The following is a 22236-nucleotide window of genomic DNA, read 5'->3' on the forward strand; positions in this document are numbered from 1 at the left end:
TACTACATGAAGGTAGCGGAATGGAGGAGTATAGGAACACAGTTTATGGTTTACATGTCTATTGAAGTTGAGATGGTATCAAAGAAAACAAGATTGTTATTGACTTAAGATGTTAAATTTAAGCCCCACAGTAAACACAAAGAAAGTATCAGAGAATATGATGATAGAGATGAAGAATATAGGTTACAAGAAGTGGGGGAAGGGGCAATGGGGAGTTAATAAGAAATGAGTGTAGGGTTTCTGTTTGAGGTGAAAGGAAATTTCTAGTAATGGATGGTGGGAAGGTGATGGCATTGAAACACTGTTAATGTGATTAATCCCACTAAATGGAATGCTTGGGAGGGGTTGGAATGGGAAGATTTATGCTGTATATATGTTTCCACAATTGAAAAAAAAAAAAGACAGTCTAAATAGATAATGACAATTAAATGCCATAGATGATCCTGGATGAGATCTAAGAATAGAGGAGAAAAGGCTCAAAAGGACACAATTGGGACATAAGAAAAAAATGAAATATAGAATGTAAGCTTTATATCAATGTTAAATTTCTTGAACTTCTTAACTACACTTAATGTGATTACATAAATGAATATTCTTGTTCATAGGAAATGTATATGTGAAATATTTATTCAAGGATGTGTGCAACTTGCTCTCATATGTTCAGAAGACAGAGTAATAGATGATGGATGATAGGGAGGGATGGAGGGAAAGAAAGAAATGGTAAAGTGATGAAATATTAAAGTTGGTAGATTGGGGTATCAGTGGAGGGTGGTTGGGGTATGCTGGAGTCCTGTGTATGGGGTTTGTATTATTTTTGCAACTGTTACCGTAAGTTTGAATTTATTTCAAAATAAAAATTTAAAAAAAATCAATTGGCAATAGATATGCTTGCTTATTTATGAACTCTCATTTATTTTCCCTTGGTCTAATGTCTGTCCTTGTGCCAGTGCCACAATGCTATGATTACTATAGCTATATGTTAAGTTTTAGAATCAAGAAGTGTAAGTCCTCCAACTTTGCTCTTCATTTTCAAAAAGGTTTTGGCTATTTGAGGCACACTGCCTTTGCATATGAATTTGGTGATTAGCTTTTCAATTAGCAAAGAAAACTGTTGGAATCTGGGTTGGGATTTTTAATTTAACCAAAATTAAAAAGTTTTGTGCATCAAAAGGTATAAAGAAAATGAAGTGTCAACCTGCAGAATGGGAGAAAATATGTGCAAACTATGTATCTGTTAAGGGTTTAATATACAAACCATATAAAGCACTTCTATAGCTCAACAACAGAAGGGTAAACCACCAATTGAAATTGCTTTTATAGTATTGATATTTTAACAATATTAAGTATTCCCATCCATAAGTACATATTGTCTTTCTATTTATTTAGGTCTTCCTTCATTTCTTTCAGCAATGACTTGTAATTTTCCATGTAAAAATCCTCTACATCCTTGGTTAAAAATTTATTCCTAGATATTTCATTCTTTCAGTTGCTGTTACAAATGGAATTGTTTTCATCACATCATTTTCAAATTATTCATTGATGATATTTACAAACACCACTAATTTGGGGATGCTGATGACGTAATCCACTATCTTGCTAATCAAGTACCCCCAAGTGGCTTTCTTAAAGATTCTTTGGCATTTTCTATATATAGGATCTTGTTAACTGTGAAGAGAAGAGAATTTTGCTCCTTCTTTTCCTTACCTAACTACTCTGGCAAGAACTTCAGTACAAATGCTGAAAAGCTGTGGTAGAAATGGGCATCCTCTTTTGCCCCTGCTCTTAGAGGGAAAGCCATGGGTTTCTCACATAGGGCCTTTATTATATTGAGGAAGTTCCTTTCTATTCCTAGTTTCCAGAGCATTCTTATCAAGAAAGAGTGGTAGATTTTTGTCAAATTCCTTTTCTGTGCCAAGTGAGATGATCATGTGGTTTCTTCCTTCATTCTATTAATGTGGGGTATCGTACTGATTAATTTTCTTATCTTGACCTACCTTTGATAAGACAGTCAATTTAATGTGTCAACTTGACTAGGTTATGATGTTCAGTTATTTGGTCAAGCAAGCACTAGCCTGTTATCGTGAGGGTATTGCAGAGATATCTTTGCATCTACAATCAGTTGACCGCATGTATGGCTGATTGCATCTACAATCAACAAGAGAGGTTGCCTTCAGCAATATAGAAGTTTCCTCATCCAAACAGTTGGGAGTATTCAAAGCAAAAATTGAGAATATCAGAAGTCAGAAAGAACAATTTTTGCCTCTATTTCAGCTGGTCAGCTTCCCCTGAGGAATTCAATTTCGTTTCCAGGTTGTAGCCTACCCTACAGAGTTTGGGATTGCCAGAATTCAGTACCACATTATTCATCAGAATTTCCAGCTTACAGCCAGCCCTACAGAATTCAGACATGGCAGCCCTACAGTCACGTAAGCTAATTATTATAATATATAATATAAATTATATTTATTATATATCCCGTCAGTTCTGTGCAGAATTCTAATACACTTGAGATCCTGGGATAAATGATAAATCCTACTTGCTCATGTGTATAATCCTTTTAATGTGCTATGGGATTCAATTTGCTAGTATTCTTTGAGGATTTCTACATTTTTATTTATAAGGGATATTGCTCTATAATTTTATTTTCTTGTGATCTCTTTATATGGCTTTGGTATTTTGATGATGTTGGTCTCACTGACTGCGTTAGGAAGCAGTACCTCCACTTCAATTTTCTTGGAAGACTCTGAGGATTGATATAAAATCTTCTTTGACTGCTTGGTAAAATTCACCATTTGGTGCTAAACTTTTCTTTGCAGGGTGGTTTTGATTACTGGTTCAATCTCTGTACCTGCTATTGGTTTGCTGAGAATCTTTTATTTCTTTTTGGGCCAATTAGGTAATTTGTATGTTGCTAGGAATTTGTCCATTTCATCCAGATTTTCTAATTTTTGGTATACAATTTTTCATGGCATCCTCTTATAATTCTTTTAATTTTTATTTCTGTAAGGTATTAGTAATGTACCCCGTCATTTATGACTTTTGTTATCTGCATCCTCTTTTTTTTTTTTTTTTTTTTTTTGTCAGTCTAGCTAAGGTTTGTTAATTCTGTTGACCCTTTCAAAGAACCAACTTTTGATTTGGTTGATTCTCCCTACTGTTTTTCTGCTTTTTATTTCATTTAACTCCACACTTACTTTTATTATTTCCTTCCTTCTGCTCACTTTGGGTTTAGTTTCCCTTTTTTTTTTTTTTTTTTTTTTTTTTTTCCTAGTTCCTGCAGGGGTAAGATCAGGTTACTACTGATTTGAAATTTTTCTTCTTTTTTAATATAAGAATTTACGGCTATAAGTTTTCCTCTGAGCACTGTCTTCACTAAATGCCGTAAGTTTTAGTATGTTGGGTTGTGGTTTTCATTCACCTCTAAATACTTTCCATTTTCCCTTGTAACTTCTTCTTTGACCAAATGGTTAATACTATATTGTTTAATTTCCACATATTTAATTTTCTAGTTCTCCCTCTGTTACTGATTTCTAGCTTCATTCCAATGTGGTTAGAGAAGATACTTTGTATGATTTCAATCTTTTTAAACTTATTGGGGCTTATTTTGTGACCTAACATATGCTCTATCCTAGAGAATGATCCACATCATCTATGTAAAATTGAGAAAAATGTGTATTTTTGTGTTATTGGATGATGCGTCGCATATGTGTGTGTTAAGTCTAGTCGATTTATAGAATTATTCAAGTCCTTCTATTTCCTTATTGATCTTCTGTCTGGATGTTCTATCCATTATTGAAGGTGGTATACTGAAGTTTCCTACTATTACTGTACAATCTTCTATTTATCCCTTTAAATGTGTCAATGTTTGCTTCTTATATATTTGGGGTTCTACTGTTATGTGCACATATGTTATACTATATAAATATGAAGCATATAAATACAATTATAACTTCTTGATAAATTGACTCATCAATATTTAGTGTCCTTCCTTGTCTCTCATAGTTTTTGATGTTGTCTTTTTGTTCTGATATTAGCAGAGCCACCCCTGCTTTCTTTGGGTTACTGCTTACATGGAATATTTTTTTCCACCCTTTCACTGTGTCTTTGAATTTAAGGTAAGGCTCTTGTAAACAAAATATACTTGGGTCATGCTTTTTTGTCCATTCTGCCAACCTCTGCCTTTTGACTGGAGAGTTTAATACATTTACATTATTATAAATAACTATTTATAATGCAGAACTTGATTCTATCATTTTTGTAAATCATACTTCTTGCCCCTAAATTCTTCCATTACTGCCTTCTTTTGTATTTAGTTGATTTTTTACAATGAATGCTTTAGAATTCCTTCTCATTTTATTCTTTATATATTTTCCAGATACCTTCCTTGTGGTTACCATGGGGCTTAAATTTAACATCCTAAAACTATAACAATATCATTTTATTTGATGCCAACTTAACTTCAATAACATCCACAAACTATGTTCCTATATCCCTCCATCCTACTACCTTTAGTTGCTCTTGTCACAAATTGCATCTTTATACACTGTGTGTCCAAAACCATATTTATGATCACTTTTTATGCATTTGTATTTTAGATCCTGTAATAAGCGGAAAGCGAAGTTGGAAACCAAAAGTACAAGAGTCCTAGGCATTTATATTTACCCATGTGTTACTTTCACCAGAGATCTTTATTTCTTCACATGGCTTCAATCTATTGTCTAGCATCATTTCCAATCAACCTGAAGAACTCCCTTTAGCATTTCTTATGTGGCCAATCTAGATGATGAACTCCCTCAGCTTTTGTTTATTTGGGAATGTCTTAATCTCTATCTCATTTCTGAAATACTGTTTTGCCAGACATAGATTCTTTTTTGGCAATTTTTTTGCTTCCAGCAATTTAAATAGGTCATACCACTGCCTTCTTGCCTCCATGGCTTCCGATAATGAAATGGAACTTAATCTTACTGAGGCTCCCTTGTACATAAAGCACCTTTCAGGATTCTCTTTTTTGTCTTTGGCATTTGACAGTTTCATTATAATATGCCTCAGTGTGAGTCTTCTTGAAGTTATCCTGCTTGGAGTTCACTGAGTTTCTTGGGTGTGAATTTTCATGTCTTTCATTATATTCTGGAACTTTTCAGCCATAATATTCTCTGTGCCCTTTTCTCTCTTTTTCTCCTTCAGGGACTTCCATAAAATATATATTGGTATGCTTCATGGAAACACACAGGTCTCTTAGGCTATATTCACTTTTCTTCATTCTTTTTTCTTTCTGATCTTCAGATTGAATAATTTCAATTGTCTTTTCTTCAAGTTTAATGATTCTTTCTTCTGCTCCAATCTGCTGTTGAACCCTTCTGGTCTTCAGCTCCAGTATTTCTGTATGGTTCCTTTTTATGATTTCTATCTTTTAATTGCAATTCTCTTTTTGTTAATCTGTCCTTTTCCTGATTTCCTTTAGTTCTTTCTCCATGTTGTTCTTTAGCTCTTTGAGCATATTTAAGACTTTTATCAAGTCTTTGTCTGGTTATGTCCAATTTCTGGTCTTTCTCATTGGTGGTTTCTAATGCTTTTTCTTGCTCCTTTGCATGAGCCATCATTTCCTATTTCTTTGCATGCCTTGTAATCTTTTGCTGCACAATGGAACTTTTAATACTTGATGTGTTACCTCTGGAATTAATCACTGAGGTCTCTATTCCTTTGCTTGTATCAGCTACTGCTATTACTGAAATTCCCTTGAATTCCAGGAGCTAACAAAAAAAAAAGAAAGAAAGAAAACACCTTCCCCAATCTTTTCAGATTGGCCTGTGAAAGTGCTCTCCTTCAGAGCTTAGTCATCCTAACAATGGGTCTGAAAAACAGCCCAGAAAAGGTGGCAAAATGTTAAAAGTTGGATCTGGGTATCACAGGGTGGGAGGTATGTTGGACTTCTCTATATTATTTTAGCAATTGTCCTGTAAGTTTGAAATTATTTCAAAATAAAAAGTTAAAAGAAAAAAAGCACATAGGTACTCACAAAAGTATGCATGTCTTCTGTGTGTGCTACACGCTTAGATATAGGCAGGTCTGCCTAGTCAGTCTAGGTCTCCACATCAACAAACAGATGCCCCATATGAGCATGTGCAGTGCATATATGTAGGGTATTTATATGTTAAAGTGGATGTGAGTCTACATACATAAGCATGGGAATATGAGGCATCAGCTTCTTTATATGTGTGTGGATTTTTTAAAAAAAAATTTATTGTGGCAACATATGTACAAAATAAAATTTTCCATTTCAACCAAAACAAATATAACCCAAAGCAAAAGCATAGGGACCTCACAATTTTTTCTGCACATGTGTCTTGTCCTAAGCATGAGAGTGGGCCCTTAGGAATTCTCCCGTTTACATGGATCCAAATGTCCTCCTTTCCCCTAAGATATACTCTTTCCTCCCAGTCCCAGGTGCTGAACTGTATGTCTTAGAACCAGTAATTCTCTGCCTCAGACAGCTGCAATTTGATTACTTTCTTACAGTGCACTGGTGGCTGGCTATACAGGCCATTTCTGCATGCTGGGCAAGTTCTGAAATGGTGAACCTGAAACAAGTGTCCTTTATCAGGCCCTCAGCTACCACTTGACAAATTGGTGCAGACATACATGCACTTGAGGATGAGTATACAGGTTACTCTGCTCCTTCCAGATGCAGGACCAGAAAACTGTACAGAAGCAATGGCTGGCTCCACATCAAACCAGGGAGGGGACCAGAAGGCCCAGCAACACCACCACGAGATATTCCTACCATTTTTAAGTTGACTTTGTCTGATTTGGCTCTTGCCCAGTTACTGACATCTTGTAACTGTTTTCCAGAGCTCTGAGAGAAACGACTCTGCCTGTTTTTGCTTAGTTAGAACTTCTGTGGGGGACAGAACCCTGAAACATCTCATTCTACCACCTCGGTGATGTCACCAGCCTCAATGTTCTTTTAAATATACAATGGTGCTTTCCTTCTGGAGCACATACATAAAATTCCAAGAGAAACCACTGGAATTAATTCCCTTTAAAGGAACTCTTCCTTTATGACAAATCCTAAAACCCAGTCTAAGAATCTCTTGCACAGACTTCATAACCACCATATTCTAATAGAAAAAAAGTTCCAGCAAAAATTCAATGGCAATCAAAATAAACTCTGACACAGAATTTGCACAATTATATAAAATGAAAGTATTCAAAAAATTGTTCAAGCCCAGGAATGTGTAGAGTCAGCCCAAACTGTAAGTTAAATATTTTTTATAATTTTCAAATAGTGGACATAATATTTGTACAATTTTAAATATATTAACAGTTTGCCACCTACTGATTTCAAGTAGATCCTTAGCTTCTGTGTTGCCAATTTTCAGCACATTCTAAATTTTACAATATCCATACCAGTAAAAACAAGACTAGTAACATTACAGATTTGATTTGAGTATTAAAGAAGATTAAATATATAAAAACACTCATAACATAATCTCTACTGTGTTTTTCCTTTCTTCCTAAAGAAGGAAAAATTCAATGCAGGGGTATGAAAATACTTTAGATACATTTATAAGAATAAGCACGTTCTAAATAGAACAAATACAAATTATTTCTTAATTTTTAAATCATTTTGTAAAAGGCCTTTATTAGACACTGCATCCTTCTATTTAAATGAGACATCACTCCTCCTCTCTTTTCACATTATCTCTCAATACTTCTTTGCATTTATACCTTCTCTTATGGAATGTGTCACCTTGCCATAACACCATATATTCAATACTTTTATAATAAGGACCATATGTACTTCAAGCCCCAGAGATACAAGATAAATAAAAGAGAGTAACTGGTTCTCAAAGAGCCCAAGTTCTATTAGGAGAGACTGACAAATAAGAAAATAATTATAAAACATTATAAATATGCAATCATAGACAATACACGGGAAAGATATAAGTACACAGGACAAAGCCTACCTAAAGACAGGGGAGATAAGGGATTAAATCTATATGTAGACTTAGACTATCTTAACTGTTAACAGGTACATTAACAAGAACCCTGATGATCAGAAAATACTATTAGGAAATAAGAGTAAATGTAAATCACTCAAAGTAATTCAAGCACAGATTTATAACAAATAGTAATGATAAAAGGTAAAATCTAATCTTATACTACATGTTATAGAGACTATGCAATCTACTTAAGTCTCTGTTAATATTTTGGAAGGAATCTTCTGAAATTTTGAGTTTCATCCTCAATAAGATGAAAACACAAAAAGAAATATTAAAAGGTAAGAGAAAATTAACATACCACAGCCCTAGAACTCTTAATTCTGATAAAACCCAAGAGAATTTTTTTAAAAATTTAAAATGATCATGTAATTCCCTTGCTTTTATTAAAACATTTCAATAACTTCCTATTTCTTAGGATTCATGCCAAAATACTTAGCATGGTCTGCAAACTCTCCAAGATTGTATCTAGGGAAAGCACACTAAACAACAAACAAGTTAAGTATTGATTCATTAGACTTATTTATGTGGCACCTTAAGTATGTGGCATAAAATAGAGCACAAGCCCTCTAGTGGCGGCAGCCACTGCCCAGTTCCAGCTGAGTATTGCCACCTGAAAATAAAGACTTGGGTGTTGCCAAAAATAATTTTTCAAGAGATATCAAACATTCTGAAATCTCCTGATTTGTGAATGCTGGCGACTAACTCAAACTTTTGGAACATCTTGGAGATGTTCCAAAAAACATTTTTTATGTACCAAATCTGACCCTTATTTAGTCTCTTCATCTATTCTATTCTTCCTGCCCCACACTACTCCTCTATGCTAGCCATAGCAAACATTTCTCAGGTCCTCACTGATGCTAAGCTTTCTTTTACCTCAGGGCTCTTACACGTGTCCTCTGCTTTGACCACTTTTACCAACATCTCCATTTCACTTACTGATCTCCTATTCATTCCAAGTTTGTGAGATATCTCTTCCTCAGTGAAGCCTTCCCTAATACCCACTAATCCCATCACTATAGGCTAAAGCACCCCATTATGTGCTGTATTCGTTTTCCAGCTGCTAAAACAAATAGCATACAATGGGGTTGGCTTTAAACAATGGGAATTAATTGGCTCATGGTTTTCAGGTTAGAAGTCCAAAATCCAAGCATCAGCAAAGCAGTGCTTTCTCCCTGAAGACTGGTACTCTGGGGCTGGCTGCCAGCAATCCTTGGTCCTTGGCTTTTCTGTCACATAGTAATGCACGTGGTGGCACCTTCTTTCTCTTCCAGGTTACACTGATATATAGCTTCTTGCTTCTCCCATGACTTTCTCTCCGTGTCCAATTTCCTTTGCTTACAAGGACTGCAGACATATTGGATTAAAGCACATCTTCATACAGCTTAGATACACATTAACTAATAACATCTTCAAAGGTACTATTTAGAAATGGGTTCACATCAATAGGACCAGAGGTTGGGTCCTAAACATGCCTTTTGTGGGGGACACGACTCAATCCCCAACATGTATTCTGATAGCGCTGGGTACTTCATAACACTCACAACACTTACAAAATAAATTATTTATATAATGTCTGTCATCACCCCCTAGACAGGAAGTTCCATAAAAGGAGGATCTGACATACAGTAGTGAAGTAATACACATTTGCTGCTAACTAGTTTTGTTTATAAAATGTTCCTTTAGACAGTAAGGTTCTAGAGTACTTTTAAAATATTAACCAATCTGTACCTGACTTCAGAAACATTTACACTAGTTAAAGCAAAGAAGATTCAATTAAAATTACAATTATTGATAATGTAGTAACAGCAGATAAAATTTACTGAACATTTACTAAATGTTAAAAACTATGTTGAATGCTTTGTACACATTATCTCATTCAATACAACAACCTATAAAGTAGATGACATTGTCATAGAGAAGAAGAAACCTAGGCACAGAGTTTAAAAACTTGCTCAAGATCTAATCAGTCACACGTATAACTTGTCATGCATCTAATTAGTGACAAGCTAAAGTATGAATCCATATAATTTGACTCCCGAGATGAAGCATGTAACTACTATACTAAACTAACTCATTAATAAAAAAGAAGCAATTTAATAAGCACTGTTAAGAAGAAATAATGGCCTTGATTTATTTCCCATTACTAACAGTTAGTCAGGTTCCCAATCCCTACATCCTGTACCCTTCCCCACAAAGGCAAAATCAAAATAAATTGTCAACTTTTATTTTCCAAATAAAAAAAAAAAATTTCGACCCACATTATGACCCTAGCACCAACTAATTCTGTAAAACTGCTTTCTTTTTTAAAATTATTCTTAAATAAGTTAATGTTTACATATTAATTAGATGTTTTGTGTTTCTACATTTTAAACTTTCCACATTTTCAACAATCTCTAAGTTAAAAAGTATTTCAAACTTCAAAGTGGATGAATTATCACTACAGACTATGTTTTCAGATATAGAAAGTAGCAAAAGAAAACATACTAAGTAGATATAAAAAAATATAATGATATAACCTCAGAAATAATACAGAGATAATATGGTGATCCCTCACTATCCAGACTCTCAGTATTTGAATTCTTGCTTTTCAAAACTCAGTAACCAAATAGATTTAAACAATTTCTTTAAACATCTCTTGCTATCCAGCCTCTTACTGCTTATTATCCACAACTCAGGATTTGGCTCATTCACCATCCTTTGCTATCAGAACTACTTTCCCAGTCTCTCACTTTCCAAATGCAGGAACCCAACAGTTTTGAATATCAAGATTACACACGCATTACACTCATGGGCTATATAAATTTAAGAATTATTGTTGAAGCAATTTAAGTAGGCTTTCTAAAATGTGAATGAAATGCACATATCTACATTTCCATTCATATTTTATGTCAACGCAGTGTGACTAAAAATTTTTCTGCATAAATGTTTTTAAACTAGAATGTGGCCATATTTCTTTTCACTTTTAAATAATATTTAAAATATAAAGGAGTTTAGCATATGACAGATTACTATAATGACAGAGTTAAATAATGTTAATGAATAGCTGCTATCAAACCGCTCTTAAGCCAGTTTTAAATAACACACACATTAGTATTTTTCTCTAACAAAAAACAAAGGGCAAAATAAAAGTAACAAATGCAAAAAAGTACAGAAGTTGAAAATGATGGCAAAAATTCCAAATCAACAAAATTCCAAATTTCAGAAGAATGGTATGAAACAACTCTAGAAGTAACAACTCCATCAAGTTCAGCCAAAAGTTGGACCCATTAAGCAAGTAATGAATTAACTAGGTTGAAAAATAAGAAAAACCAAGTATTTAATTTAAACTTACATTTGAACTTAAGCTTTTTCAAAAACATCTAGAATTCATCATATAATAAACTAATTCACAAGAGTTATTTTAAAATGCAGGCCATCAGTACCCTGTCCTCAATGATAAAAGGTTAGACCAATATTAGTTGAAAACCAAGTTCAAACATGAGTTTTTCTCAAATATTCAATTATTTTAAGAAATAGGGTAAACAAGTAAGATTTAATAGGTTAAAAAAAATGTAGATTTGGGAAAAGGAAACTACTTTCCAAAACTCCCCTTTTGAATAAAAAATATATTCATGATTTAAAGGGATTATAACTAGAGTTCTCATCTTATCCTAATTTGGTTATATTCTCCTAAGAGCTCACTTTAGATTTGGTGATCCGAAAGAATGTGAAACCCTTAATTGGTCAAATTTATGCAAGAGCAATTCAAGTAATTACTTGACACTGTCCATCTCTCACATTTAAATAAATTGATCAGAGCAAAATTAAATTAAAAAAAAAAAAAAAAAAACTAACCCGTATCTGCAAGACTCAGAAACGCAACGACTTAAAATTCAACATTTTGAACTCAACTGATTCCATATAAAGCACCAACATGCCAACACACAACCCCTGAAAGTAACAAAAGTCAGAATATTTTTGCATGTCAAGAAACGACAAGTTATTCTACCTATGTCTGTCTTCCTAACAAGCTAAGATTCACATTACTAAGATTTAAATACAAGCCAGAGAATGAGAGCGCTTTGGGAGAGAACAAACCGATATGGGCCGTCAAGATTCAATGTATTGATTTTGCATGGGGTCACAATGCCTGAATTGCAACACGTTCTTAAAAAATGAAGGCGCAGCAAATGTCGCTATTTCTTTAGGTTAAGTTTTCATAACTCTTTGTCAGCGGTCTACATTAGGCACAACATCTATGAGCTAACGTTTCTCCTACATAAAACGATGGAGCTTTAGATTGGGCTCTTAGGTGTCCCTCCATTCTATGGTTTTCTATTCAACCAGTTTTGAAATAATACAACTCCAAAGGAAAATTACATTTTACTGCAAAAAAAAAAAGTGGCAAAGATTTGATGCAATAAACTGTACCATGCTATGCCAAATGTTAATACCTGAATTTCTGAAATAAACAAACCTGTGTCTATGGTCATCGGGTCCGTGGATCAGGAAGACTCCAGGGATTTTAGACATTTTGCCGGCGTCTACGTGAGGAATTAACACATCTTCCAAACCCAGATCAAAGCGTTTTTGTTTTGAAGAGTCTGGGAGGAAGAAGAATGCCCCAAAACACAGGGTGATGAAGGCACCAAGAATAAGGAGAAGGATAAACTTCTCAGAAAGTCTCAAGGTAGCCCTGTGATGTGGGAAGGAGGGTGGCCCCAGGTTCAAAGGTGGTATCCTACGTCCAGATAGGGGCAGCAGCGCTGGGGTAGTCATCGTTTACTCTCTTGGATGGAATACTTTATAAAGTTCTCATCTTATATCAAACGTACAATACATTGAACAGTCTTCAAAATCTTGGCAAAAATGGGAAAAACTCAGTTTCTCCCCTCTTAAAGGACTGTTGTGCTTTTTAAGGCAACTCTTTCATGCTCGTCCAATTACATTCAAAAACTTGCGTGATACCCCCACACGACCACTAGATTATGTCCTGTGATCTTTTCTTTGCCATTTGGCTTTCAATACTTCATCGGGTTGTAAGTCTCCTCTTCATTCCTAGGGATAGATCAGCTAAGAACACTGCAGGAAAGATGCAAGGTGGGTTCTTCCATTCCTGCTTCCTGCTCTCCAATGAGATGCTCAAATGTGGTCTTCAGCTCCTAAATGGAGACCTTACGTGATCCCAGGAGTTGCAGAGGTTCAATTAACCTTCTCTGACCCTACTATTCCAGAGTATCTTAACCTCGACGGAGGAAAAAATAAAAAAATAAGGGTCTCCTCGGGAATCTGCCAACACGGAGGAAGGTCTCCCACCTCGCAGGGAAGCCGAACCAGCGGCGCTGAGAGAAGTAGCAGGAAGATCTTCTCTGACGCCGGCACCTCCCGACGCGGCCTCGCAGGCTCTGGGCAGCGGGAAAGGCTCCAATGCCGCCCACTAGATGGCTGGCGCGAAGGGCGATCAGGTCCAAAATACCTAACCCTCCAAGCCGCCGCCGCTGCTGTTGCTACCGCACGGGTTTGTCAGCGAGCGGAACTTCCTCCTCCGGCGGCCACTAAGAAGCCCGGGCGTGTTAAGGGGGAGGGGAGGAGCAGCGGCCGCCCCCTCCCGGCTCCTCCTCCTCGCCGCGGCGGGTTAAGTTAACCCCGGCGCTACTCCCCGAGTGAGGTCGCCGTTGCCGGCCCCGCCGCGTCTGGCTGCAGTGACCGGGCCCCCGCGACTCCTCGATGTGAGCCACCGCGGCCCCTCAGTACGAAAACCCTAGGCAGGCGCTTCCTTGCTCAGCCCTGGAGCGCCGGGGGTCCTGGGCGCGCGGGAACAGCCGCGCCCCAGGCTAGCAGGAGTCGGCTGCGTCTCCTTCCCTGCCAGCCGCCGTGAGGTACTCGTCAGCGCTGGGTCCAGTAGCAGCTCGCAGCTCTAAGCTCTGGCGGTCGGCGGCTGTTGAAGAGGCAGCGCGTCCACGCTGTGCGGGGCTGCGGCCCGGTCTTTCTTCCCTGCCTCCCTAGGCCGGGTGAGCTCCGAACAACTGCGGGGCTGACATCCGTTGGGCGAACGCCTGAAAGGGTCCCCGAGTTCGGGTGAGGGAGGCAGGCAGGGTGCGAGCTCTCGACCTGGACTCGCAAGTGTGCGTCCCCGGGCGGCGGAGGATGAGGTGCGCGCGCACGCTCCCGGCCCCGCCGCCCCTCCCCCGCCCCGTTTGGACGGCGCTTGGGCCTCGCGCGGCTGCGGGCTCCGAGCGCCCGCGCGCCCACCGGAAGAGCGAGGGGAGAAGGTCGACGGTCTGCATTTCGCGATAACTTTCACCTGTGCGGAGAGCTTTACCTAAGCTAGTTCTTTTGATTGTCCTGATGTTCGGAGGCGTGGGAGGGAGGGTTCAGGTTAGAAGGTTTTTCTGGCATTGAGGGTTACTGGAATTAATGGATTCCAGCGACGAAGGTTAACGTTTAATCTTGCTCTGTGGAAGCCTTGTCTTCAGTTAGAGATCGTCAAGTCACTAGGGTTCAACTACGGGGACCTAAATGTCTTCTATGAGACCCATGCGCACGTTGTTGGTCACCCGAGGCTCGATTCATATGTATTGAGCACCAACCATGTGCTCGGTTCTATGTTGAAAATAAAATGGCGACCTTGCCTTTTCTAAGAAATCTAAAGTAACCCCTTTCTGACAGGAACCTCCTCACGGTTCAATTTCTGGAAGACGTTCACTTGCCATCCCCTTCACACTCCTCACATACAACACAGAAAGCTATAATAAATATGAGTAGGAGGTACTAAAACCCCAAAATAAAATACTGGTTTAACTCACATTTAAAAACAACCTGAGTCAGTTCTATTATTCATAGTATCAAAAAAAAAACATGTTATGATTAAGTCCAAAAAAAATTTTGCAATACATATGCTGCCTTGACTTTCTGACTATGTTTTATTCTAATGTTAAGATAAGTTGCCATTCCCTTTACACAGCCTTACTGATGACTCGCATTGGAGAAGAGGCCCTTATATGTGGCAGGGAAAAAATCAGCCTTGGGTTAAATACCAAACAAAAGCTTCATATTTATTGACACAATTCATAACTGCATGCCAGCCTGCACTGTTTCCGGAAGCTCTGCATATCCAGCTACTTATCATTTGACAAGTCATTGTCCTTGACCCTGCTTCACCACATAAAGACGTAAAAATGTTAAGGGCCACCTCTCAGGAGTTCACCCAGTATTAAGAGTGCCTAAACCAAAGTGAAATTTGTGTTGGACACTTCTGAAAAGTAGATGTAGGAAACTCCTGCTTTCCCAGGATGTGTTTACAAATGTGGCAATTTTATGACTAAGTCTCTAAATCTGAGCTTCTGTAAAACAAGGAAAAAAAACTCCCTTTTCCTACTGTTGAGGTCCTTATCTTTCATGGAAAGATCAGGGAAATAAGAATTGACCTCTGAATGAAATATCGAGTTATATAATTGTTGAAAAGTAAATACTACCTATGTTGACACCAAATTATTAAGAACAAGAGATAGAAATCATATGAAACCTGCCTTAACCTAGTTGACAAGTGTAACTTAAGCAGGCACAACCTCCTATAGATGGAGACAGTGTATATGTGCCCCTTCCTCTTTCTTGCCTTTGCCTGTTTAGCAAATTTTGTCTTTCCTTCAGGAGAGTAAAACTATAATTATTTAAATTAGGAGTTATTGCAGATGTCCAAATATAGACTGTAATTCTGAGGCCACTGATGGTATCATCAGTTATTTCATTACAATCCTACAGCATCATCAAAAACTATGTGTTTATGTGTATACTCTTCTAGAGACTAGATGCCTCTCAAATGAGTTTTAAAAGAATCTATTTTTTAAAAAAGTTGCAAAGTTTATTCATAAATCGATTACAAGTATATAAAAATATGCCTATAAAAAGACAGGTTTTTTTTTTAAATGATACAGCTGTTGTGTTAGGATGTTGGTCTTACTTATGATTTTTCCCCAAGTGTTCTGTATATGTGATTTTATAATTAAATAATTTTGAAGAAACTGGTACTAGAGAAGTTTGTGGTCAGATCTCAGATAGGTGGAGTCAGTCGTACAGAGGTGAACACAAACTCGGGTCCATCTATGGGTAATCAGAAAGTAAATATGAACTGCTGTATATATGCAACAGGAAAGGATTTCATTCCGGAGGGTCTAAAGAGATTATTTCATTTTCAAAGAATAGTTATTCTTTGATCAAAAGTATAAACAAGATTCCAGAGTGGTGGATAAAGTGGTGATATTCTTTTTTGCAAATCCATATAAATTAATATTTTGGAAAATTAAGATTATTAAAGTACTAACAAAAGAAAATTTATTCCTACAGATTTCAAATTTATAGGACCATTCCTGGAATCTGCTCATGTATTAAAATGTAAAATTTACTTGTATTTGTTCAATCATATGTTGATTTTTCCAGTATTCTTGCAATTTTAACACCCATATTATTCACAAAGACACATCTTCTAGTTCTAAGTGAAACTGAAGTTGCCCTAGAGGGGGAAAAAAATACAGCTAGCATGCAAAAAAACAGAGGCTTTCTATTTACTTACATAACCTATTCTTTTTTGGTTTCAACTGGTTCCCAAACTGCCCAAGGGAGATGTTGAGGAGAAATTACCAGACGTAACCACTAAATGCATAGGGAAAACTCGAACCAGGCTTCAGCTCTGCTACTGCCTCTTTTCCTTTCCTTTATGAAGCTTTTTCCTCAGAGGCCAGGAATCAGCTAAAGTTCAATGTTACAAAACTCTAAAATCAGCTCTATGGACAGCAAAGCCAAAACACTTCAGCTGCCAAAGTACGTGAGGCTCATTTGTTTATGAAAGACATATTTATTGACAAGCCCTCTACTTAGGTGCAAGAGAGTTGGAGATAAAAGTCATACTCCTTATGCTCAATGAGCTTGCAGTCTGGTGTAGAGAGAAAGAGATGAGCACTGCAAATTATAATCAGTGAGACAATGCTGTTAGAATAGAGCCCCGGGGCCTACAGGAGCACTGAAGGGCACCAGAGTGGAGGGAGGGGAGAGTTGGGAATTTGTCAAGGAAGATGCCTGGGACAAGTGTCACCCGAGATGAGCCTTTAACCAGAAAAAAACGAGTGGTGTGCCGTCCTAGGGAGCAGATTATACACAGGCACCCATAGCTGCTTTTTCGTGTCACTTACCCAGAAACCTTTGCCTGCTCTTCCAGTAAAAAGCATGCCTCACTCCAATCACCCAGCATTCTTGAACTGGAAACGTGAAAATGGTGGGGCAGAAGTTATTGCCTACATTGCAAGTAAAGCAGGCTGAGAATGACTAATGGGTATCGTAAACATGTTTCTGTAATCAGAAGACTTGGGTGGTGTGCTTGCTTTCACTGACAGTGCTCTGTTATTTTAGGCAAATATTTTATCTCCCTTAAATCCATTAATAAAATGGGACTGTTCAAATGTATGTAAGAGGCACCATGGATTATAGGAAGAGTACAGAAACAAGAATCAAAAGATATGGATTCTAATCCAAGTCTATCACTTAACGAATTTCTTAACTTTTAAAACATATAATAATCTTTGCCTATTTTAAGAGTCAAATGGGCTATTGTTTATTAAATGCTTTAAAAACTTGTTAGTTCTATACAAAATAATGGGTTGTTATTTATGGTGGTGTTTGTATGATTTGGAAATGTGAGATTTTAATCTGTCTAGCATCCCTCTGGAAAGCTACTTCTTCCTGACTTAAATTTATGGGTTCAGGTTGAGATGGCCTACTCCACTCAACTGAAGCACCTGCTCTCCACAACCACCAACTGGATACAGGGGTGGTTATGTGACTCAGACCTAACTAGTCTGCGAACCACATTTCCTTTGCTATAATGTTTGGTTCAGAAAAGAGCATGTGACCTAAATCAAGCCAATCAGAGCCCTCGTCGGGTCATTTGCTAACACTGTCAGGAAAAAGGTTTTCACTTTTCCATGGAATTATCAACCCCTGAGCAGGCAGAAACCTTAAACCTGCCAGTGGCCCTCTTTGCAAATACGTGAGGAAGCTTGCCTACAAATAAAACAAACAGAGAGGAAAAGGGCTAGGGCACTGGGAGAGAAAGCATCCACCTAAGCCCTTGATGCAGGGTGAATCCAGGTTTTGCAGAACTTGAAGCTTCTGGAATTTGAGGGACTCTCTTTAAGAAAAAGAAACAAAATAAATACAAAATTAGTTACAAAAGTGTATTTTGTTTAAACTGAATTCATTTACAAGTGAGTATTTCTTCAGAATGCCAGAGGCCACTCCAATATCACGTGACCCATGGAGGAATGTGTTAAATGGGGAGCCAGAGTGGAAAAGAGACCACCGTCATAACCAATTGTGATTAAACTATCCTAGTTTTGCAAATTTTAGAAAAACATATGAGCATGTGAACACATTACTAGGGTCCCTCCCAGGACCTTAGGGCCAAGCAATGAGAGACCCAAAAGCTTAAATTTCAGGGGGCTCTTAATGAATCTATTCTGCTGTGAATGCAGCCATGTTTACATGTCCACACAAGTCTATAAATTTCTTTTTCCATTGGAATTGGTTTCTATCACTTGTAATCAAACAAGTCTTGACTAATATACAGCGTGTCTGTGCATGGAAGTGCTAGAGCTGCCAGTTTTATGTGAAGTATTGGTAGTTTTAAAGGGTAAAGACCCAGAAACCAAAAGGAAGCCGCTCTTTTCAGTGGCCAGCAAGCTTGGGCCAGGGACAAAAGTAGCGTACAACCAGGAGGGAACAACATTCTACTAGAGCATCCAGGGGGAAAAGACCTAAAATTGAAAGGGCTGGACATAAGTGTCTGGGCAGAGGTCTATAGAACTTGGCAACCCCTGTAAAAATCCTCAAAATAGATGCTCATATTCACCTTTATAAAGAGGAATCTGATGCCAAAGTAGGTTAAGTATTCTTTATAAATCCTCAAATTAAAGTTCTTTTTAATGCACTCAAGGCAGCTAACTTGAGAATATGTTTCATTGATTTATTTATTCAGTCATTAAATATTATTGAGCACCTACTCTCTGATAGGTACTGTGTTGTGTACTAAGCATCCAAAGATGAATAAAATATGGGAGGCAGTTGCAAATAATGAAAAAACATGGGCTCTGGAGCTGAGAAACCTGGGTCTAATCCTGCCTCTGCCATTTACCTGCATGATAATCCTGCCTCTGTCATTTACCTACATACATCATAAGATTGTTATGATGATTAAATGATGGTGATACTGCTTCACCGATAAGTGGGATTCAATAAATATTAACTATTATTTTTATTATAGGCATCAGGATAAGTCAGCAGGTGAAGAGCAGTGGGAAGAATATTCCAGATAGAATAACCTGTGAAAAGATTTGGAGGACGGAGAAAGAGCATGGCATGTATTAGAGTAAACTCCTTTTCCTGGCCCATGTTTCCATGAGGAGGGATTTACACTGGTGTGTCACTCCTGGCTTCTCACACCATCCCTATTCTTCATACTTAAGAGTGAGTTATCTGAGTCCCAGGGAAAAAAAGCACTCCTGGGTGATGGTGGCAGAGACTAAGGCTGAGGTACTGGTAAATAGCACCGAGGAGGAGCCCCTCACTATGTCTGAGGACCTGGCTGCCTAGAAGTGCAAACAGAAACTGCAAATTCTGGGAGTTCCACCTGAAATGAGGAACTTAAGGAGGTGTTATTAAAGGTATTAAAACCCCTTAGTCCTTGAGACTTTTCTTCAACCTAATCTAGATTAAGAGAAATGATCCCCAACTGTTCAAGATGGTGGAGCTTCAGGCTCAGTCCACCCACAGAAGCACTGAAAAGCCAAGAAGAACTTGCAGAAATGTTTTCCTCAAAGCAGAAAATTTAAAGGACTACAGTAACAGTGCAAGCACCAAATCAAGATAAAAGCTACTTAAAAGTGGTAGGATCTCATGGCACCCTGGTTGGCCCCTCTCCCACCCCCTCACCAATGCAGTGTGGAGCTACTGTGCTCCCAGTGTGGATCCCTGGTCCTGGTTCCAAAGGGTGCAGGGAAGCCCTCACGCATGGACTGGGAGCATGTTTGTCAGGCCCATTCTGTCTGATGGTGGTCTGAGGGACTCACCATCCTATAACTTGCCCTATGTGTAGAAGGCAGCTCATGGAACTCTTCTACAGAATGGCTGTGGGAGAGCAGTCAACTCATGTTGCCAGGGGCAAGGGATTGCTGGCTACAGGACATACAGTGCATTTTTCCAGGGATGTGAAGAAACTGTTTCCTAGGAAAGAAGGGAACACAAATGGGGAAATCCTAGGGCCACATGCGCATTACCAAGACAATCTGCATGGGCAGAAAAGATCAGGGAGGCCCCTAAGTGGCCTGGAGCTATGCTCTCGTTGCCTGGATGAGCACTTACATAGGTCAATCTGCAAAAACTAGGAAATGTGTTTTCTTTTTTCCTTTCTTTCTTTCTTTCTCCCTTTCTTTCTTCTTTCTTTCTGTCTTTCCTTCTTTCCTTCTTTCTTTTTTATGCTCCTGGCAATCAAGGAAGCTCTTTCATAACACTAGCTAGATGTAGGTTTACAGAACAGACACTTCAGAGTCTAAATTCCAGCAATAACAAATTAAAATATCAAAATGTCCAGGTTTCTCAGACAAAGGTACCCAGTGTTCTTTTTTACTTCAATTGCTCTTTTTCACTCTAATTATTATTCTTGTTATTTTTGTGTGTGGGCTAATGAAGGTGTCAGGGATTGATTTAGGTGATGAATGTACAACTATGTAATGGTACTGTAAACAATCGAAAGTACAATTTGTTTTGTATGACTGCGTGGTATGTGAATATATCTCAATAAAATGATGATTTAAAAAAAAAAAAAAAAAAAAAAAAATGTCCAGGTTTCAGCGAAAGATTACAAAATATACAAAGAAACAGGAAGTGATGGCCCAGGCAAAGGAGAAGATTGGAATACCATCATTGAGGAGGCCAGACCTGGGACCTTCCAGGCAGACTTTTAAATATGGTCCTAAATATGATGAAAGAACTAAAGGAAATCAGGAAAACAACAGATAAACACAGAGATTATCAATAGAGAGATGGAAATTGTGAAAAGGAATCAAACAGAGCTCAAGACCACAGTAACAGAAATAAAAAAAAAAAAATTCCTGGAGGGTTTCAACAGCAGATTGGAGCAGGCAGAAAAAAAGAATCAAGAACTTGAAGATAAGACAATTGAAATCATTCAGTCTGAGGAGCAGAAAGAAGAATGAAGTAAAGTGAACGGAGCCTGGGGATCCTGTGGGACACCAACAGGCATACCAGTATATGCACTGCAGGAGTCCCAGGAGGAGAAGAAAAAGAATATTCAAATAAATAGTGGCTGAAAACTTCTCAATTTAATGAAAACCATGAATATACATATGCAAGACCCTTAAACTCCAAACAAATACCAAAGATAAGGAGAGAATTCAGAAAGTTGCAAGAGAGAAGCAACATGGCACAAGCAAGGGAGCCTCGATAAGATTAAATGCTGATTTCTCATTGGAAACCATAGAGCCAAGAAGGCAGTGGGGAGGCATATTTAAATTTCAAGCAAAAAACTGCCAACCAAGAATTCTATATATCTGGCAAAACTCTCTTTTAAAAATAGAGAAATTAAGACATTCTGAGATAAACAAAGGCTGAGGGAGTTCATCACCACTAGATCAGCCGTACAAGAGAGTACAGCTGCTAAAGAGAGTTCTGCAGATTGAAAGGAAAGGACAATAGGCTATAGATGGAAGTCACATGAAGAAATAAGACATCTCTGGTTAGGATAACAACATGGGTAAACGTAAATGTCAGTACTATTGTATTTTTGGTTTGTAACTCTATTTTGTAATTTCTGTAGGATCTAAAAAGCAAACAAATTGTAATGATAGAAAAAAAAAGGGTGAGTTATCTAATTGGTGAGTAGCATTACATTCAATGGCTCAGAATTCTTGACAGAATGGAGCTAATCTGTTAAAAAACGTTCCAATCACTGAAGATTGATTCTCTTTTTCCCTTTCTTCCCTAAACTAGTGGAGACAATTGTGTCTGCTCTGCAGACCCTACTGTCCCCTTTGGTGGGCTGTTCTGAGGTGGTGGGGATGGGCAGAGAGTATTAAGCCCTTTTAGGTCATAGATCTAAAACCTGGTTCTTTATTAGCTTATTTGTGATAAAACTAACATTTTAAATCTTCCCTTGACTGTTTTCTACATTTCATCAAAACTTGTTGGG

General features: G+C 37.8%; 1 protein-coding gene across 3 annotated transcripts in view; it reads right to left on the reverse strand.

Moving 5' to 3' along the window:
* Window positions 1–14116, reverse strand: part of MAN1A2 (mannosidase alpha class 1A member 2) — a 377203-nt gene extending 363087 nt beyond the window's left edge. For 2 of the 3 annotated variants that reach the window (XR_005215262.1, XM_037826267.1), the window contains exon 1: window positions 12460–14116. Coding sequence is in view for 2 of the 3 variants with exons in the window: in XM_037826267.1 (XP_037682195.1) it covers window positions 12460–12761 (302 nt within the window). In the remaining variant the exon portion in view is untranslated. The remainder of the gene's footprint in view (window positions 1–12459) is intronic. The other variant, XM_037826268.1, reaches the window with a different exon arrangement.
* Window positions 14117–22236: the final 8120 nt, after the last annotated feature.

Source organism: Choloepus didactylus, chromosome 2, assembly GCF_015220235.1.
Source record: "Choloepus didactylus isolate mChoDid1 chromosome 2, mChoDid1.pri, whole genome shotgun sequence".
Lineage (NCBI taxonomy): Eukaryota > Metazoa > Chordata > Mammalia > Pilosa > Megalonychidae > Choloepus > Choloepus didactylus.